Source organism: Grammomys surdaster, unplaced genomic scaffold (assembly GCF_004785775.1).
Source record: "Grammomys surdaster isolate TR1022 unplaced genomic scaffold, NIH_TR_1.0 143, whole genome shotgun sequence".
NCBI lineage: Eukaryota > Metazoa > Chordata > Mammalia > Rodentia > Muridae > Grammomys > Grammomys surdaster.
The window spans coordinates 8,573,145-8,589,453 of NW_021604601.1; the positions used below are offsets into that span (position 1 = coordinate 8,573,145).

General features: G+C 47.3%; 1 protein-coding gene across 1 annotated transcript in view; it reads left to right on the plus strand.

Moving 5' to 3' along the window:
* The window catches only part of Arid1b (AT-rich interaction domain 1B), a 311,078-nt gene extending 307,410 nt beyond the window's left edge, over positions 1 to 3,668 (plus strand). The window contains exon 19 of the mRNA XM_028764351.1: positions 1,772 to 3,668. Within this exon, the coding sequence (XP_028620184.1) occupies positions 1,772 to 3,496 (1,725 nt within the window). The 3' untranslated portion in view covers positions 3,497 to 3,668. The remainder of the gene's footprint in view (positions 1 to 1,771) is intronic.
* The last annotated feature ends 12,641 nt before the right edge of the window (positions 3,669 to 16,309 follow it).

The following is a 16,309-nucleotide window of genomic DNA, read 5'->3' on the forward strand; positions in this document are numbered from 1 at the left end:
CTGATTGATATCAGTTACAGAAAGTACTTCTCAGTGCAACTTAATATCCATCTTTTTATGTTATTGATCTTTAATCACTTGTTTGAGGCAGGGTCTCATGTAGTGCAGCCTTGAACCAACTATGTGATGTTGACCGCCTGTTCCCATGTGCTGAGGTCATAGGCAAGTACCACCGCGTCCCATGCTGTGTCTTTTTCTCCAATGGAAATATGTAACACATTTAAAAGCACAGATCTTACTGACCCCTATGTCCCCACCAGCTCGCTGGAATGACCAGGGACTCCCAGCCATGCCTACCTCCAGGTCACTTCCCCACATCTGCCTTTCTCCAGGTTGTCTTGAAGTCCTCACTTGAAACCCTGCTTCTTCTGGGGAATGCCTACCCCCAGGTCAGAGCTGGCCTTAAAGTAGCTTGTAGAAGTATAACAGCAGGAAGCCTGAGAAAAATGCCCAAGTCAGTAAGGCTATAGGCTTTACAGGCTATTGGGCTTTAAACTGACGTTTAGGATAAAAATGAGGAAGGTTTGTTCTCCCTGTGACTATAAACAGCTCACCACCTAAAGACACTGGGCTCTCTAGTTCTCTGCCTGCTGTTGAAATAAGTCCAGAACTTTCTACCACTCCCTTTTACTATGCCTTGAGTGTAGCCCAGAGGCTGTTCTCAGCTGTGTATTGTGTTGCAAACATTGCATTTCTTGATGGTGGTTTTATGTTTAAGATGTGTGCTTGAAATAATGTGTCCAGCTTTCTCCAGAACCTTCATCTTCATAATAGATTAACTCTGGCTGGTTGTATGTCTTTATGCCCAGAAGTGCTTGATTAACTTGCCCTTTTCCCCAGGGAAACTTGTGACAGGGAGGGTGAACCACCCAGACTTCCCCTGGGGAAAGTACCTTCAGGATCACAAAAGCAACTGCTTGGTACAGCTTATATCCCCTTACCTGGAACAGGTGTGCTAAGCCCTGGGAACAAAGAGGAGATGTGGCACTATGGTTGGATTCCACAGCATCTGTCATACAGAACTCTCCTCTCATTGCATGTCCCTACAGCCCGAGTAAGGCAGGCCGTGTGCTGGAGTGAGTGACACAGGCGGGAGAACTCGGCTTCCACAGGCAGACTCCCTGTCAGCGGTTCTTGTTTTTCATTTAGCATTGTGAATAACTGAAATGTAAAATTGCATTTTATAAAGCAGACACATTCATTTATCAGGGACTAAATTGATTTGTTTATAATTTTCAGTCTTTATGAGCTACTATATTACTGAAATTATCTCCTCCAAAAGATATAGAAAGAGCATAAATCAGGGCAACCTATGGCACCTGAGACAAAAATAACCATAAAAATCCTAAGAATAATAACCATAAAAAGCCCAGCAGGCGACTCCCAGATAAATAGTAGAGGAGCGAATAGCTTCACTTTGGGTGGAGAGTCTGTAAAAGCCTCGCTCGGCTCCTCAGTGTATTTCCCAACTCCCCAAGTCATGCAAGCCGCCGAGAGTGGAACTCTCCACACATCAGAGCCATGGCCAAGGAAAGTTGGTGCCGCTGCTGACAGTGCCAGTTGGCAGAGAAGCAAAGACACACTCATGCATACTTAGTCCATCATCAGGAAGGTAGCTCTCGGACATGGCGTGCCCTCTAGGGTCTGGACAGAAGAACGTTAAAACAGTGTGGAAGTCTTTACCTGAAGCTGCCCTGGGCTCAGGCTCTTGCCCCTTCTGTGAGAGCTCGTGTCCTGACCCTGTAACTGTTCTCTTTCCCCTCTTCTCTAGCTGTCTGGATTCCTGGAACTATTAGTAGAGTACTTTCGAAAATGCCTAATTGACATTTTTGGCATTCTTATGGAATATGAAGTGGGTGACCCCAGCCAGAAGGCGCTTGATCACCGTACAGGGAAGAAAGATGGCAGCCAGTCTTCAGATGACGATTCTGGGAAGGAGGATGATGCTGCTGAGTGTTTTGAGGAGGAGGAGGAAGAGGAAGAGGAGGAGGAAGAAGACAGTGAAAAGACGGAGTCACAGGGGAAGAGCAGCGCTGCCCCAGCTGCTCCAGATGCCACTGTGGACCCCAAGGAGACGCCAAAGCAGGCCAGTAAGTTTGACAAGCTGCCCATAAAGATTGTCAAAAAGAACAACCTGTTTGTGGTGGACCGGTCAGACAAGCTGGGGCGAGTGCAGGAGTTCAACAGCGGGCTTCTCCACTGGCAGCTGGGTGGCGGGGACACTACAGAACACATCCAGACCCACTTCGAGAGCAAGATGGAGATCCCTCCTCGCAGGCGTCCACCTCCGCCTCTAAGCTCCACGGGTAAGAAGAAAGAGCTGGAAGGCAAAGGTGATTCTGAAGAGCTGCCAGAGAAAAGCATCATAGCCACCATCGATGATGTCTTATCTGCCAGGCCAGGGGCCCTGCCGGAAGACACCAACCCAGGACCCCAAACCGACAGTGGCAAGTTTCCCTTTGGAATCCAGCAGGCCAAAAGCCACCGGAACATCAGGCTCCTGGAGGACGAGCCCAGGAGCCGAGATGAGACGCCCCTGTGTACCATCGCGCACTGGCAGGACTCACTGGCCAAGCGCTGCATCTGTGTGTCTAACATCGTGCGGAGCTTGTCTTTCGTGCCTGGCAACGACGCCGAGATGTCCAAACACCCGGGCTTGGTGCTGATCCTAGGAAAGCTGATTCTGCTGCATCACGAGCATCCGGAGAGAAAGCGGGCGCCACAGACCTACGAGAAGGAGGAGGATGAGGACAAGGGGGTGGCATGCAGCAAAGACGAGTGGTGGTGGGACTGCCTCGAGGTCTTGCGGGATAACACCCTGGTCACTCTGGCGAACATTTCCGGGCAGCTAGACTTGTCTGCTTACACAGAGAGCATCTGCTTGCCGATCCTGGACGGCTTGCTGCACTGGATGGTGTGCCCGTCCGCGGAGGCACAGGACCCCTTTCCCACTGTGGGGCCCAACTCAGTCCTATCGCCGCAGAGACTTGTGCTGGAGACCCTGTGTAAACTCAGTATCCAGGACAACAACGTGGACCTGATCTTGGCCACGCCTCCATTTAGTCGTCAGGAGAAATTTTATGCTACATTAGTTAGGTACGTTGGGGATCGCAAAAACCCAGTCTGTCGAGAAATGTCCATGGCGCTTTTATCGAACCTTGCCCAGGGGGACACACTGGCAGCGAGGGCAATAGCTGTGCAGAAAGGAAGCATTGGAAACTTGATAAGCTTCCTAGAGGACGGGGTCACGATGGCACAGTACCAGCAGAGCCAGCATAACCTTATGCACATGCAGCCCCCACCTCTGGAACCCCCTAGTGTAGACATGATGTGCCGGGCGGCCAAAGCTTTGCTGGCCATGGCCAGAGTGGACGAAAACCGCTCAGAGTTCCTTTTGCACGAGGGTCGGTTGCTGGATATCTCGATATCGGCTGTCCTGAACTCTCTGGTTGCATCTGTCATCTGTGATGTACTGTTTCAGATTGGGCAGTTATGACATCCGTGAGGGCACACGTGTGTGAGTGAACATTAGAGGGTCACATATAACTGGCTGTTTTCTGTTCTTGTTTATCCAGTGTAGGAAGAAGGAAAAGAAAAATCTTTTGCTCCTCTGCCCCATTCACTATTTACCAATTGGGAATTAAAGAAATCATTAATTTGAACAGTTATAAAATTAATATTTGCTGTCTGTGTGTATAAGTACATCCTTTGGGGGATTTTCTGTTTCTTTTTTTTTTTTAACCAAAGTTGCCGTCTAGTGCATTCAAAGGTCACATTTTTGGGGGGTTTTCATAATTTTTTTCATGTTGTATCGCAGTTCTGGGGAAGTGAATTGACTTTATAAAGAAAAAAGTTTTGGCAAAAAAATGCTAAGATAGGAAAATTTCACATTGAGTCAAAAAGGTGAAAGGAAAAATTGATCCTTAAATTGATTTCCTATGAATTTTATTCTTCACAGAATGAAAAAAGCTAAACCGCATCCCATCTCCCAAAGCTCTGTGCAATAGAAACTTCTAGAGATATAGGTGAAGGGGCTGGAGGCCGTATGGCAGTCAGGAGTCAGGCTCAGTGACACCGCTTTCTCCACAGGAAAGTGGTTACATTAGGCCTCGCTCTCAGTTAGGGGCCAAAATCCACTCCTAACAGCCAACAGCGGATTGCTTCCTCACAGCGACCACCCGCCACGTCTGCTGTGGCTCAGCCTCCACGTGACAGATCTTCGTGATTCCTTTCATCAGTTTTTTTAAGTATTTTTTTTACTGCCTATGGGCTGTGATGTATATAGAAGTTGTACATTAAACATACCCTCATTTTTTTTTCTTTTCCTTTTTTTTTTTTTTTTAGTACAAAGTTTTTAGTTTCTTTTTCATGATGTGGTAACTACGAAGTGATGGTAGATTTAAATAATTTTTTATTTTTATTTTATATATTTTTTCATTAGGACCATATCTCCAAAAAACAAGAAAAAGAAACAAAAAATACAAAAAATAAAAACAAAAAAAAAAAGAGGGTAATGTACAAGTTTCTGTATGTATAAAGTCATGCTCTGTTGGGAGAGCGGCTGGTCCCAATTTGCTTCATGAATCAAGGTGTGGAAATGGTTGCATATGGATTGATTTAGAAAATGGATACCAGTACATACAAAAAAAGAAAAAAAGAAAGAAAAACCAACTAAGTGGAAGAAACACAACTTCAAAGATTTTTCTGTGACAAGAATCCGCATTTGTATTTCAAGATAATGTAGTTTAAGAAAAGAAAAAAAGAAAAAAAAAGAAAAAAACTTGATGTAAATTCCTCCTTTTCCTCTGGCTTAATGAATATCATTTATTCAGTATAAAATCTTTATATGTCCCACATGTTAAGAATAAATGTACATTAAATCTTGTTACGCACTGTGATGGGTGTTCTTGAATGCTGTTCTAGTTTGTCCAGCGTGGTTGCGTAGTAACCAAGTTATTTACAGGAAGTAGGGGAAATATAACAACCTCTTCCTGGTACTGAAGCCTGCAGGCCGGAAGGGACTTTCAGGGACTCCTGTTTAAGAGTGGGAGCACTACTTTGATTTTCTCAGATTGTTTAGCTTATTAGGCCTTTTTTGAAGCAGTTAACTCTAGCAACTTTGGGATGTGATGATTCCCTCATAGATGGGTGGTGACTGCCAACCCACGTGACATGGGGTCCTCCAAGCTAACCGGCCTGAAACCACGACCTTCTGCCTCTCAATCCTGATTTAACCCAAGTCCACACCCACCATGTGTCTTCTGTGTGCCTCCAAGTTACTCTGCATTAGTTTACTCCAGCGTGTGTAAGATTTATATTGTGCAAAAAAGAGCGTGTTACATTGTATGTGGTGTACATAGCGCCAAGTGATGATTCTATTTCAGAGTGTACCTTCCTCTTCCTTCCTGCCGGTCGGTCGCTGCCTCTCCAGTACCCCAGCTCTGATGGAAAGTGTTTCCTCCTGGATAACTGACTGTTACTTGTAACACTCAGTCTCTTTGAAACTGCTACACAGCCATGCTGATGGTGCCCCCTCTCACTCTACCTCTCTCTGTCCTTGTCAGTTGATACTTCCCATACCTGTTACTGTGGCTCACCTCGCTCAGGCTGACTTCTGGAAGAGTTAGACAGGAACACGTTGTTACAGCTGGGGTGAGATGTTACTCTGGTGTCATGAGAAAGAATTTGGTTTTTTTTTCCTGCAAGTGGCCGCATCACCGAGTAGCCCCAGCCCCCCACGTCAGCAAACAGATCTGTCTTGAATCAAACCCCCATTTATAATTCTAGATTGTAATGCATCTGTTTGCAAAGGACAGATTTTAGTCTTCCCTGGTGGCATCCTAATCTCTCTCTTGCAGACATTGAATAAAAGGTGTAGACAGACTGGAGCTATCCCAGACCCCAGTTCCCTTGTCAGAAGAGCAGTCTCTTTCAAAGACAAATGACTGTACAGAAGCCAGGCCCAGAACAGACTCGCAGCACACACTTTAACACCGAGCCCATGTCTATGCTCTCCAAGGAAGCTTTGTCCAATCACACCAATCCGACTTCTGGAAGCCCAGGAAGGATTCACATCCTGCTTGACATTTCCTGACGATACCGAGTTGCTGCTCTGTCCTAAAAAAAAAATAAAAATAAAAAAAATTTTAAAGATTTAATTGTTTTCCAGGGCTTTCAGAAATTTACAGGATACCCATACTCTAAATGTGTACCAAAAAAAAAAGAGAGAGAGAGAAATAAAGCTGCAGAGGAAGTCTAGTATTTTGGACTGATGCTATAAAGTTGAATATGTTGGTATTTGAGTGTTATTTTTTTTTAATGTCACATAAGAGATACTACTGGCTGGCATTGGCTAACAAAATAGCTATTTAAGTGTTTGAGTTGGATACACAATCAACTTTTAGTTAGCTATTTAAAGAGTAGTTATGATATTTTCCAAGTTAAAACAGTTGGGTTTTTTGACAGAGGCCATGGGTGGTCTTATACAATGTCCGTTCCTAAGCACAGCTTCTGAGAACTGGATAATGCTTTTCCTGAGAGCTGTCCATCGCTGACAATGTGCTGCTGGTACCCTGTATGTCCAACCCACAAGGGCATGGAGACTGAGGTAGACAACCCCTTGCTTTTTGATGGGTTGTGGTGAGCTCTTTACAGTCCAGTCCAATGCCCAGAGAGACCAGCCTATGTCCCTCATGCACCCAAGAGAAATGATCTTGACTGTCATGATCAAGACAGCTGTATAGAGCTCTAGTAAGTATTTCTGATGGCTCTATGGAATCTGCTAAGATAGATTAGCTCGGCAGAGATGTGTGTGTATGTGCTCTCATGCCTGGACTCCGTTGTCAGTGGGAAATGTTCCTGCTTCCGTTCGACAGACAAGTCAACCAGTTCTCAATACTCAGGAATAGAGGCTGTGTCTGTTAGAATCCCAATATGGTGCATAGCCTCATCCAAAGATGATCCGGGGGCCCTATCTACCTGAACTGTGTCTTGCTCCCTCTTGGGCTTTCCATTGGGATGTAGAAAGATAACCGATGGTTCCCAGGTTCCTAGTGTCACCCAAACCAGTAACCAGGTCTGGAGCTATAGAACCCACAAAGTCACATAGGATGGTTCAAAGCCAGAGATTTCCTTCCTCCCCTGCTTCCTCCAGCCCCTCTTTCATGCCCCGTCCAAATCACAAAGTCTTCTGGAGTCTCAGAGCTCCAAATTAACTGGGACTTAAGATGGGAATGCTGAGGAGAAGTCGGGAGTTGGTGGGAGATCACCAAATTGTCAGAACTATGAAGCTCATCTGTCTTCCCAACTCTGACCTCAGGGACTTGGGCATGCACTCTGACTTCTCCCAAAGTATGTTCTGGAAAAGAAAGAAGACCTCAGAGAGAAACAGCTTGCATGGTATCCTGGAAGTCTGAGCCAATTTGTCTTGAGTATTTTCTTTGTGAGCCTGGAACTGTCCCCCAGCCTCTTTCCTTTAAACATAGTTCAGAGGGCTTTAAGAAAAAGCACTGTAGTTTTTATGCAAGGCAAGATGCCCTTCCTAGCAGAGAGTACATTGAACCATCCATCTATAGTTCTGTAGCCTGAAAGACTTAAATTGTTTAACCTCAGCGTCTTTGTCCACCCTGTTGAACTGCTATGGATTCTGTTTTCTTTAAGGTTTTGGAGGAGTTGCTGGGTGTGTATTATCCCTCAGTGTAAGTCTTGCATTCCTTTGCCTGGTGTGTGCTTTATTCCTTTGTCTGTGTTTGTATTATTACTCGGTGTAAGTAAGTCCATCCACACAATGCATTCCTTTGCCTGATTCACTGCCATACATGTGTCCTGCATAGTTTTAAACTAAGGCCTCAGAAACTGTTCTTGCTGTGTCTACAACCTGTCATAGCTGGTGACTTTTAACAGTTGAGGCAAGCGGATCTCTGAGTTAGAGGCCAGCCTGGTCTACAGAGTGAGTTCCAGGACAGCCCAGGCTATAAAGAGAAATCTGGTCTCGAAAAAACAAACAAACAAACAAAAAAAACAGTTGAGGCAAATGGCCTGTCACTTGCATAGGTTCCTGTCACAGGTGATCCATGAAACTTCTCTGCTGAATAGAATTTAGGACAAAAGATCCACCTTCCTTCCAGGCCTGGGGAGAATCAGACTGTGGAATAAAATACCACACCCTTCAGTTCCACTGCCCCACCTTGCTTTTAAAATAAAGTTCCTCCTAACATGTCCCAAATGCCAAATGTGGCAAGTGACCGGGCACAATCTTTAGTTTGCTGTTCCTACCAAGGGATATACAGAGCAGAATCCCTAAAGACACTGACCCCTTCCCTCTTAGCCAAGTGGTGCTGGGTCTCTCTGCACCAGAGGAAGTTTCTAAACACACTCGAGTCCATAATCCTGGAAAGCAAGAATGAAAAATGACACTCGGCCATTTCTCTTCTGCCAGAATTTGGCATTCAGATAGCCCAAGCATCATGTGTTCTGACTAGATTTTCCCAGAGTCAAGGCCCTGACTATGGACACTCCCCCTAGAAGATATCCCATCAAATGACCATCCTCCTCCTTCTGGTAAGTGATAACTCTTAGCCTGTTTCCGCACCTGCAGGGATTTCCTAACTCTTAGCTGTTCACATGAGTCTAAGTATAGAATACATCCTGTCCCATCTACTCTCCCAAAGGGACAAAGGCCAGCACCCCATACACCTGAAGCTGAGCCAAGCTGTGTGCCGAAATTGACCGAACTTCCTACAAAATTCAGAAGGGTCCGTTAGCCATGTCTATGGTGGAGGGGTCTCGTTACGCTCCAACACAAAGTCAAGCTCACATGCACGTGGGGTTTTCTCTGCCATGCTGAGGAAGGAGCCTGAAGCCTCATCCTTGGCTGGCCACCACTGTCTGCTAATATTAAATGTATCCCAAATCGGGAAGGTCTGCACAAAGTGTGGATCCTTTCCAGGGTCTCTCTCTTGCTTGCTTCTTCATAATCCTTAAACTTCAAGGATGTGTTTAATGTTGAAAAGGAAACATAATTGTCACCTCACTGTGGAGCCTTCTGACCTCCATCGTGCTCATAGTGACTGATGAGGATGCCGGGTAAGTAATACGCAGCTAGTCTGTCTACGACCCAGGCTCCCAGACACACCAGACGTTCATTCCCCACATCACAGACGCCTTATTCATCAGTTTTTAAATTCCTTCAAAAATTATTGTGGGTCTATCAGCTCGCATAGATAATACATAAAGAAACTAGAATCTTGCATGAATCTGACCCTAAATGACTTCTTGAGATACACTATACCATCTATACACAATGGCCTGCCTTTCAGCACCAGAAACTGAGGTCACGGAAGCTCCTTGGGACTTCTGGCGGGACGGCCTAAAAAGTAACTACCAGCCTCTTTTTAAAGGTCTAGTTTTGAGATATTTCTCCAATCTGTTTAGCTTTTCAGCCCTTTATTGTACCTTAAAAGAAGAGACCCACAAGACAAGTGACATCCAGGGCAGGGTTAGGGTATTGATTGGTACCAGTCGCCTAAGCTCGGCTCACGGTTTCAATAATGCTAGTCCATCACAGGAGGTGCACTTTATGTGTTCCATATAAATACACTGAACAGGATTTTTCGAAGCACAATGCCTGTGTTCAGTATTTTCTGTTTTCACCACATGCTGTGAGCATATGGCCAGTGCTTCCTGGGCCACACCATCTGAAGGGAGCAGGTTCCTGGTGGCAGAGAGCCACAGTGATTTATCAAGATGAGATTCACTTCTGAAGAGGCGCTTGCACTGAAAGCCACCTTCGGCCAACTTTTTGTGTGTAATCCCCTCTCCTCGCATTGAATGTTTGACGTGGTGGTGGCAGGATATTGGAATGGAACTGGGGTGGGGAATCCGGTTTGGTTAAAAAGAGGAAGTTTATCTTGGTAAGCCTGTTTTCAAAAATTAGATTTGATATATTCATTTATGGGCTCAGAGTACTGAGCAGTCAAGTTTTGACAGAAGCTAACATCTTCCACCCACCCATAGAATCTGTCTTTAATGGTTGTTGCTTATAATCAAACATGTAAATCCCTGGTATCTGTTTCTGCAGTCACGCAACTCTGTGGGAAATTGAGGCTACCTCTTGGAGAACCTTATCTTTAACCATCTTGCCTGGTTCGCCTCATGGAGCCAGAAGTAAAGGCTATGTTCTTTCTAGTTCCTCACAAGCAGTCAGATTTCAGTGCCCTTCTTGGAGATCTCCCCAGAGCTCGAGACCGGTGTCACACCTGGGCCACAGAGCAGTTTGCCCACTACCCACTTGAATCCTCTTGGCCTCCAGGAAGAGCTCCAACCCACCACTGAAGGGCTCACTGGTGAACAAGGACTCCCAAGAGCCCTTCAGGACCAGCTCCAGCTTCCAGGAGGCCAGGGTTCTTTGGATCCTTCCAAGATCTAGTCTTCCTAAGATCCTTGGTGCTATTCTCCAGTGGCCAGAGCCTGAGCCAAGGATAGACACATCACGAACTGCCATGCTTCCTTCTTGAGAAAACAAACACTGACCATCATGTATGTTCTAAGAGGAACTACAGAGCACTGAGCACATGTGTGCCATCCTGCCTGACAACGCTGTACACTGGCACAGCATGCAGTGACATGATACAGACATGGGTACCCAGCCCAGCTCAGAGGAACAGCTGAGAAGGTATTCTTCATAACCAGGGAGGAAGCAAGAGATGGTCCCGGGCATCCTGATGTCTAAAAAGGAGTGCAAAGAGCTCATCTTCAGGCATGAGGCAATCTGGAGGCGGAGAGGTGAGAAGGCACAGGCCGTGTCCCCTTGTCACTGAGAAGCTGGCACCAGAACACTGCTGGGAGAAGCCAGTGTTGGAACCACAGCTGAGTCCACAGTTCAGAAGATGTTGCTGGGTGAATTGAGGCCACGCTTGACAACCTTCAAGGAGCTTGCCAGAGTCCATCTAGGTTTCTAAGGGCTGAGGCAAAACAGCCCCAGAGGCATCAGAAAGCAGAACACGGCACAAGGATGCAGAACACAAAGAAGAGATGAGGATGATGCTTAGGATCAGGGGTCTTTCTAAAGGGCCAGCACACCAGGGACCTCCTTGTCCACAAGAGCATTCAGGAGAGGCACCTGGACTCCAGCCCCACATGGTACCTCCTCAATCATAAGTTCCTACATCTGTGTTGTTTCTAGCCTAAGGGGTAGCAGCAGGTAGGTGCTGGATAGAAGAGTTAGACTCAATACCTCAGGGCTGATGCCATCTTTATGGAATGGTCAGCATAGGCTACCTCAGAGCCAGCTTAGCATGTGCAGAGATCTGAGGACTGAGATCTGATTCGGGGCAAGAACATTACAGGGACAGAGGAGAAGAAATGGACAGGAGACCAGGATAGACAGTCCTCATCAGGAACCAGGACATAAACCCACTGACGAATGACCACTGTCCTTTCAACTCAGCAGCTAGGAACCAACAAGGAGAACTGCTCCATTGAAGGAAGGAAAATGTCCTTCAGCTCATTGCTGGGGCTTCTTCCTTGAGATGCTCCTTCAAGGAGATGCTGGGGTCTGCTATCCGTCTGGGATTCCCAATGCGTGTAGAGAGGAAAGGTCCCATGATCCTGTGTGGCCAGTGGCCATGCTTCTCATGCATGCAGAGAACTTGCTGCTTTGGTCTTCAGGAACTGTTAACTCAAGACTGTGGCCTTCAATGCCTGTCATGGTGTTGGTGCTTCAGCAAGTTGTTCCTGAGAGAGTACCTCTGTATTGGGGGCTGTGTCATTAACTGCCCTCGGTCCTGGCTGGGGGAAACTGGCTTCAGGTTGAAGGCTGAGACGAAGCATCCATGAAACCCTCCAAAGCCTCTGCAAGGGGCAGAGGATCAAGCAGCTCACTCAGCACCCATGCCTAGAGTTAGGAATGGGCTTTCATATCTGCCTTCATCAGTGGGATAAACCTAGAAACTGGAGAGCTTTAGAAGATCCGTAGCAGCTCTGTCTTGATTCCTGCAGTACCTAGCACCCTGGGATTCTGGAGCAAGCACCTATGTCAGGTCAGGTGGTTAGTGACCAATTTCCATATTGCTACTACACTCATGATCAAGACTGGAATCTCCAGGAGAGCTAAGAATGGTATAGCACTGCATGGCCTTTTTTTACTCTGGCCTCCACTTCTCCAAGCCATCAATGCCTCTAGCCCAGTTTTCCCGTACAAACATCTAGGTTATAGTACTTCCTAAAGGCCATTTGCGAGCATACTGCACTGGGCTCCTGAATGGCCTATGGCATTTCACAGCAGGCCAGGGGAGGGATACTGGATGGCCCCGGGTCCCTTCAATTCATCAGCAGAGAATCTCCCAGATGATCACAGGTCACCCACCACAGTCCTCTGCTTGGGTCAGGGGTCTGGTTTCTGCCTTGTCAAGAATGACAGGAAGATGAGCAAAAACAACATGCCTTTCTGAAGCTATTCCCCATACCAGAAGATGGGGTGTTCTATGTTCCCATGAAATGTAAGCCCACTGGTCCCTTCTGGGCCTGGCCTGGCCTCTTCTGAACTGTCCCCTGCCTCCTCCATACTTCCCTCTTGCAGCTCTTCATCCTCTTCAGCCGAGGCAAGCTCTCTGGATCCTCCTCGACGTCCATCGTCCTACTCCCAGCATCATGGCCGCCGCGGCTGCCCTGCCATGAGTGTCTAAACAGACTTTTGTCTACTTGCTCTCACTTTACCATGGTCCTCACTTGGTCGTGTGCTGAAAACCTGTCACTTCCATTTACACACTATGGTCCCCCTTTCTTATCTGTGCCCTAATTGCTCATTAGGGCATGATGCTGTGGTGTCTTCCTCCCCTCTGCAGTCTCCTGGTTTGGGAAGAGGTCTTGTTTATCTTGTTTCTTCTCACCTTTCATGTTGTCATAGACTGTGGTTTATGTCATTTCTATATTTGATCTTCTTTTTTCAATCGCTCCTTGTCCAAATATGGACAGACACCCTGTGAGCTCCCCGCCTCCCACGACCGCTGTAATCACGTTCACCTTCTGTTTTCTTTGGAGGGCTCTTCAATTATTGTGTGGCCTTCGGTGATACCAAAACACAGCTCGCTGGTTCTGTGGACTTAAACAAGAGGAACAATTAATTAATGTTTTACTGCTCAAAATGACTCTTTTCCACTTCTCAATGTCCCCCTTCATGGATGACATTTCCCCGTCGGGATGAGACTAAAAAAAATTTTTTTCTACATCCTGAAAAAAAAAATTGATTTCATAGGAAAATATTGGCTGAATTCTCCATATAAGCCCCTTATTTTACATTTCAGAGTCTTAAAGTGTCTGATTGTTTATTCATTTTCTCTTCATTTGATGGATGTGAGGAGGGATTTTACACAAAATCGGGTTAACGTATTTCTTTGACATAAGAAAGCCTGCAGAGAAACCTTATGGCTTTGGAGGTCCTAGTGGCTGCAAGGTTGGAGTCCCTGTAGAGATAGCACTGGACCAGAGACCCCCTGCCATGCAAGAGGTGCCATAGACTTATGCTTCCTGAAACCATACCCCAGGTGGGGAAGGGGGTATGTGGGGGTGGCAGAAATATAAAGAGGGTTTCACAGAGACCACGAAGCAGCAGAGCATTGAAGAAGGCTGTCAGTGCAGGATGAGAGCAAGCTTTGGGAAAGTGCAAACGAAGGGTACAGTAGAGTCAGGGGTAAGTACAGCGCTCATGGGGGTATTTATAAGCTGTCTCTATGTCTCTAATCGCTCTGCGCTTTTAAATGAGGCCCCTGCAGTCATGCAGCTGTGCATATCCTGGGTCCCTTCATTGGCCCCTGTGGGGCCCCTTGGCACCCAGCTTGGCATGGAGAGGTCCTTCCTTCACAGAGAGACAGGAGGTGAGGGTTCTGGTTAGAATCTCTCATTTGTGACAGGACAAGGGCAGGCTTTATTATAAAAATGTTTCTTCACGGTCATTTTTAAAAGCATTTTAGAATAATTATGACTTCTCTGCCAAGTTCACAGGTAGACAGGCCCATGTGCACCTTGCCAGTTGCATCTAGATAAACTCAACCCAGGGCTGAGACCAGGGGAACTCAACCCAGGGCTGAGACCAGGGGCCTGACGGGGAGGCAAGGGTGTGCAACACCAAGCTCTTACAAGTGCAGAGGCAGTGGACACACCCTGTGCCCAGGCCGCTTACTTCACTTTGTCTTCTAAGCCTGCTTGGCCACCTGATGCCACTGGCAGCTGATCTCCAGACAATGACCCTAGCTGGGCCTTCTTCAGGTGAGTCCTCTTCCAGCAGCCACCGTGATAACTGGGCAGTAAATACCACATGCCTCTCCAAAATATTCTCTCCCTTCTCAAAATCCTGAGACACCTGCTCCCCACCTGGGTCACGATGTTCCCTTGGTAAGGAGTGAGGTCTCATTGTGGTAAGAGCATGCTGGGACAGGGTGAGTGCTCAGTATAAAGATGCTTTGGGCTTGGGAGAGACAGAATAAGAATCAGCATTGTCCTGCAGGAAATGGCTACTTACCCTGTATAGAGAATACAGAAACCCTTTATTTGAGGAGAAACCGAGTCACGGAGTCGTGAAGAATCCAAAGCTGTCTTACTGTGGTACAGAAGACAAGATTGTAAAGAAACATGGGATAGCCAGGAGCTGCAGTGTAACGGGGTGGGGAGACAGTGTTATTTTCCACAAAACGAAGGGATATATTCAAGCAGTTGAGGCACCGCCATAGGTCTGCCCCCATGAAAGCTCTGTCGCCTTCAAATTTGTCCTGCACCTCAAATCACCCTTCAGGAGCACCTGTATCCTCTGGCTGAGCCCATCCTGGCAAGATGGCGCAAGGACATAAGAGCCATAACTCTTCCGTGTTCCTTCTTGTGGGAGAAAAGATTGATAAAAGCAAATAGAACTTTCTGGAATTGCCTGGAGAAGAGAAGACCAACTAGAACTGGAAAGGAGGAAGGAGGAAGAGGGCATGAATGGACGGCTGTGAGTGACTGAGGGACACTGGGGCCACCACTGGGTGGTGTTCCCCTTAGATCAGGCACACGGAGTCAGAGATGCAGTGTCAGAGCTGAGGGCAGGTTAGGAACAAAAAGCCCCTTTGCCACCAGGATTCTGTTCCTCAAGGCAGACACGGGCAGCCCCTCAGGTAGCACCCTCTGACAGGTGGCCCAGGGGCCACCCTAAACACAGCAGGACCCCTGGGGCTAGTAGGCACTTAAAGTTGAGGTGTCTGGTCTAGCATTAAGTCCCATAACCCTGTGGCTTTTGGAATTCTTGCAGTAGCAGGTTGTGCTTTTTGTGCCTGGGCACAAAGCATCCCCACCACTGGGGCAGCTGCTGTGAGGGAAAGTTGCTTGGAGGTACCCTGCGGGATACAGGCTCAGGACATGGCTGTAGTCATTGGAGTTAAAGGTTATAGCCTGGTTCAGCTGGGCCTCAGATGACCTCAGAGTGGGGTACATTCTTCCTCTGAAGAACAGGAGTGATGACCTCACAGGGATGAAGTCAGCAATGAAAATGGTCGCCTAAAGGAGAGAGAGCAAGCAGGAGCTCAGGTAGAGCTAACATCCTGAGCTCTGGGGACATACGGCATTTGTCAATCAAACACAGAACAACCTTCAAAAGCCACTGGAAACCTGCCCCATGCTGTCCCAGCCATTTGTGCCAACTGATGGTTTCTGTGTCCCACAGGCCCTGCAAACGTGCTGTTCCTGGGACTAATTAGCCTTCCAGAGGGCAGACAAGAGCCCTCTGCTGGGACTTTCTCAGCAACAGAGCCATCAGACGGCTTCAAATAGACGCCACTAGAAATAGGCACAGGTCCAAGAACGCTGTGGCTGCCTCTCTCCAGGAACAGCCAGGGCTGTTTCCTCTGCCTCTGGCTCAGTGGCCCTCACTTCAGCCCAGCTTTATTCTTGGCTGGGCACAGGCCACTGGCCTCTCTGTGAAGGCTTCCTCCCTGGACAAGGCTTGCCAATGCCTCCTGCACACAGCGTGGCCTGAGATGATACCATTAGCTGCCTGTTGAGGTCCGTGAGGGCAAGGTGTGCTGCAGCTTTGTTCAGTGTGGGTCTTCTGGCTCTGGCATGAAGCACATTTGTTGATTCCATGTGGCTACATGTCTGAGTTTACCTCTGCTGACAGATTCCCATGAGGTTTCCTTTGAAAAGCATCTCCTCCTCCTCTTCCTCCTCCTCCTCCTCTTCTTCCTCTTCCTCCTCTTCCTCTTCCTCCTCCTCCTGCTCCTCCTCTATTCCTTCTTCTCTATTCCTCCTTTTCTTCTTGTTCCTCCTCCTGTTCTTCCTCCTGTAT